This window comes from Nycticebus coucang, chromosome 8 (assembly GCF_027406575.1).
Source record: "Nycticebus coucang isolate mNycCou1 chromosome 8, mNycCou1.pri, whole genome shotgun sequence".
NCBI classification, from domain to species: Eukaryota; Metazoa; Chordata; class Mammalia; order Primates; family Lorisidae; genus Nycticebus; species Nycticebus coucang.
This window is the reverse complement of record NC_069787.1, coordinates 97,365,381-97,368,606: the sequence shown is the minus strand read 5'-3', so window position 1 is coordinate 97,368,606 and position 3,226 is coordinate 97,365,381. Positions and strand designations below refer to the sequence as shown.

Below are 3,226 nucleotides of genomic sequence, written 5' to 3'. Positions count from 1 at the left end.
CGGCATCTAATGCCATCCACGACTCATAGGTGGCGGCGGGGTGCGGGCTGGCAGGAGGACAAGGAGACTGGCTGTGTGAACGTGGGGAGCAGACGCTGGGGGTTCGGGCGCGTCTCGTAGGACCCCAAGAGGCGGATGGATGGCAGGGGAAGTACTAGGACTTTACGTGGGAGAGCAGCCTTATCCGGGTTGGGAGTTGGCTTCGGGGCATCTTTACTTTGGTTTGGGAGGCAGGGACCCGGGTCGGGTTGAGTTGAGGAGGACGCAGGTCCAAACGTCTGTCTGCAGCCTCATTGTAGCTTCTAAAGTCTCATTTCTCCAGGTTAGGGCGGCAGAGATGACCCAGCCCTGATCTCCACTCTTGTTCTCCAGGTGCAGACATGGCCAAGTCCAAGAACCACACCACACACAACCAGTGTAAGTTTTTTTTGCCCCAGCCTGCTTTTCAGACCCTACCAAGTATTGGTTTAGTGATACTGGGCCAGAGTGAGGGGCTGGTTTTGTTTTCAGCTGGTAATATCTTTTGGGGTCACAGGTTTAGCAGCCAGAGAGCTGCTTGACGTACTCACAGTGCTTGGCGTTCAGTGATAGTTTTTTGAATCTCAGCAGCCAGAGAGCTGCTTGACTACTCACAGTGCTTTGGTTCGGTGATAGTTTTTTGAATCTCAGTAATGCTTGCTCTAAGAGGAGTTGAGTCTACCAAGCTTCCAGTTGGGAGGTTGGGTGGTCTAGAGAAAGTCTTTTTTTTTTTTTGTAGAGACAGAGTCATTTTATTGCCCTGGGTAGAGTGCCCTGGTGTCACACAGCTCACAGCAACCTCCAACTCCTGGGCTTAGGCGATTCCGTTGCCTCAGCCTCTTGAGTAGCTGGGACTACAGGTGCCCCCCACAATGCCTGGCTATTTTTTTGAAGTTTGGCCGGGCTGGGTTTGAACCCACCACCCTCGGTATATGGGGCCACTGCCCTGCCCACTGAGCCACAGGCACCACCCTGGAGAAAGTTTTTTTGTTTTGTCTAATTTACTTTTTTCTCCACAGCTCGAAAATGGCACAGAAATGGCATCAAGAAACCCCGATCACAAAGATATGAATCTCTTAAGGGGGTGAGTGTACACTGAATCACACATAAATGCCTCTTGGCTTCTGGTGCACAATCACAAGCTGTCCTGTATCTTTTTTTTACAGTTCTATTCTCTGCCTGTGCAGAGCTTGTCCCTTCTTTTGTCTGGTCAACCAAAACCTACATTTCCTTTCTTTACCCTGCCAGACCCATAATAAAGGTTTCCTTGGCCTTCCCTGGCCTGAAGTGTAACTCTTTGGTGAGAGTGTGACCTACCTCTTGTTTTGTTTGGCTGTCTCCCACACTCAGCCACAGCCTTTAAGGTAAAGAGTGACATTGTGGTGTGTACTAGATATCTTGTAGCCTTCCTATTCCACATTGAGTAGCCTTAGAGTCATGATCTCACCTAGTGCTGGGCTTGGGGTCAGCTTCTCTTCCTGTGTCAGGGCGTTTCAAGGATTAGCTGAGAAGGCTATAGGGTCTAGGAGAGAACTGAGCCTGTCCTCAAGTCTTTTTATTTTTTATTTTTTTATTTTTATTAAACCATAGCTGTGTACATTAGTATGATCGTGGGGCACCATACACTTGGTTCATAGATCGTTTGACACATTTTCATCACATTAGTTAACATAGCTTTTGTAGCATTTTCTTAGTTATTTTGCTAAGACTTTTACATTCCACATTTACTAGGATTCACATATACCCTTGTCTGTCCTCAAGTCTTGTTCCTCTTCTGTACCCCTGCTGTCTCATCCGTGAAGTGAATCATAAAATTTCTGAGCCTTAGTTTCCCCACTTCAGTCTCTTAATTCTGCCTCATCTGTGACTCTGTTGGGCCAGGCTTGGTGTTTAATTGACACCATCCAGTAAAGGGAGGAGGAAATAGGATAATCCTGAGGGGATTTCAGGGGGAAAAAAAAAGCCTGAAACTCCTCCTATAGAAGTCAAGCCATGCAACTTTGGTAGAGAGGGCAGCAGCCTTTCTTCTTTCTGCACTTGGATTTGACTGTTGATTTAGACTATGGGCATGTAGCCTTGAAAGTGTGATCTGCACAGCATTGGCCACGTGGAATATTGGCTCTCTGGGCAGTGTTTCTTAGGGTTGGCTATTTCCATATTTAAGGTGTCTTGATGTTGTCTTTAGAATACTGTGCACCCCTATAGAGAGGGGCATCAGAGAGTGTCTGGGGGACCTTATGTGCTGCTGCCTATACCTTCCCTGCTTTCCAGGTAGATCCCAAGTTCCTGAGGAACATGCGCTTTGCCAAGAAGCACAACAAGAAGGGCCTGAAGAAGATGCAGGCCAACAATGCCAAGGCCGTGAGTGCACGTGCTGAAGCTATAAAGGCCCTTATAAAGCCCAAGGAGGCTAAGACCAAGATTCCAAAGGGTGCCAGCCGTAAACTCAGTCGACTTGCCTACATCGCCCACCCCAAGCTTGGGAAGCGTGCTCGTGCACGCATTGCCAAGGGTCGCAGGCTCTGCCGGCCAAAGGCTAAGGCCAAGGATCAGACAAAGGCCCAATCTGCTGCTTCATCTGCAGCTCCAGCTTCAGTTCCAGCTCAGGCTCCCAAAGGTGCCCAGGCCCCCACGAAGGCTCCAGAGTAGAGGCACCTGTCTGCCATGAGGACAAAAGGACTGGTGTGACCTCTAGGCTGCTGTCTGTATGGGGCTGGGGTCCTCCTGTGCTATTTGTACAAATAAACTTGAGGCAGAATTTGTTAGACTGTGTCTATAATCTTGGGGCTGGTGTTGGGGGATATAAGATTGCTACCTCTGTTGGTGTGGGAGCAACAGTACCCTTGTGTGAATGTGGGGTGTGGTTGAGAGTTGGGAAATGGGTCCTTGGGGTATAAGAGGGGGATCTAGTAAATGAGAAATCATTGGAGACTTTAGAGGAGCTGCTGAAGAAAGGGAAAAGTCCTAAACATTCTTGTTAGGTCTTAAAGCATACCCTGAGGAAAGGGGATGGGGCACTGCTGAACAATTCTGCATTCTGTCTCCCAGACTAGGGCCATTCCTAGTGCTTATGGCCAGCATCTACTATTCTGGATTAGTCTCCTGAGTGCTAGGAAGGTAAGGTAGCATTGGTACTTCCTGACTTTGGGTTGACTGCTCTGGGTCAGTTGCAGGAACTTAATTGAGCAGCCAGTGGAACAAGTAGTTT

General features: G+C 48.6%; 1 protein-coding gene across 1 annotated transcript; it reads left to right on the top strand.

Moving 5' to 3' along the window:
• Window positions 1–289: 289 nt before the first annotated feature.
• RPL29 (ribosomal protein L29) lies at window positions 290–2,774 on the top strand. The gene is made up of 3 exons (XM_053599801.1): window positions 290–417; window positions 1,038–1,102; window positions 2,290–2,774. Exons 1-3 carry the CDS (start codon window positions 381–383, stop codon window positions 2,665–2,667), a joined length of 480 nt encoding a protein of 159 aa, XP_053455776.1. The 5' UTR covers window positions 290–380; the 3' UTR covers window positions 2,668–2,774.
• The last annotated feature ends 452 nt before the right edge of the window (window positions 2,775–3,226 follow it).

Excerpts from the sequence above, each read along its gene's own strand:
- RPL29 (XM_053599801.1), top strand. The coding sequence starts at position 381 with ATGGCCAAGTCCAAGAACCACACCACACACAACCAGT. Across the intron at positions 418-1,037 it reads CCACACCACACACAACCAGT|CTCGAAAATGGCACAGAAAT; the intron begins GTAAGTTTTTTT and ends TTTTCTCCACAG. Across the intron at positions 1,103-2,289 it reads GATATGAATCTCTTAAGGGG|GTAGATCCCAAGTTCCTGAG; the intron begins GTGAGTGTACAC and ends CCTGCTTTCCAG.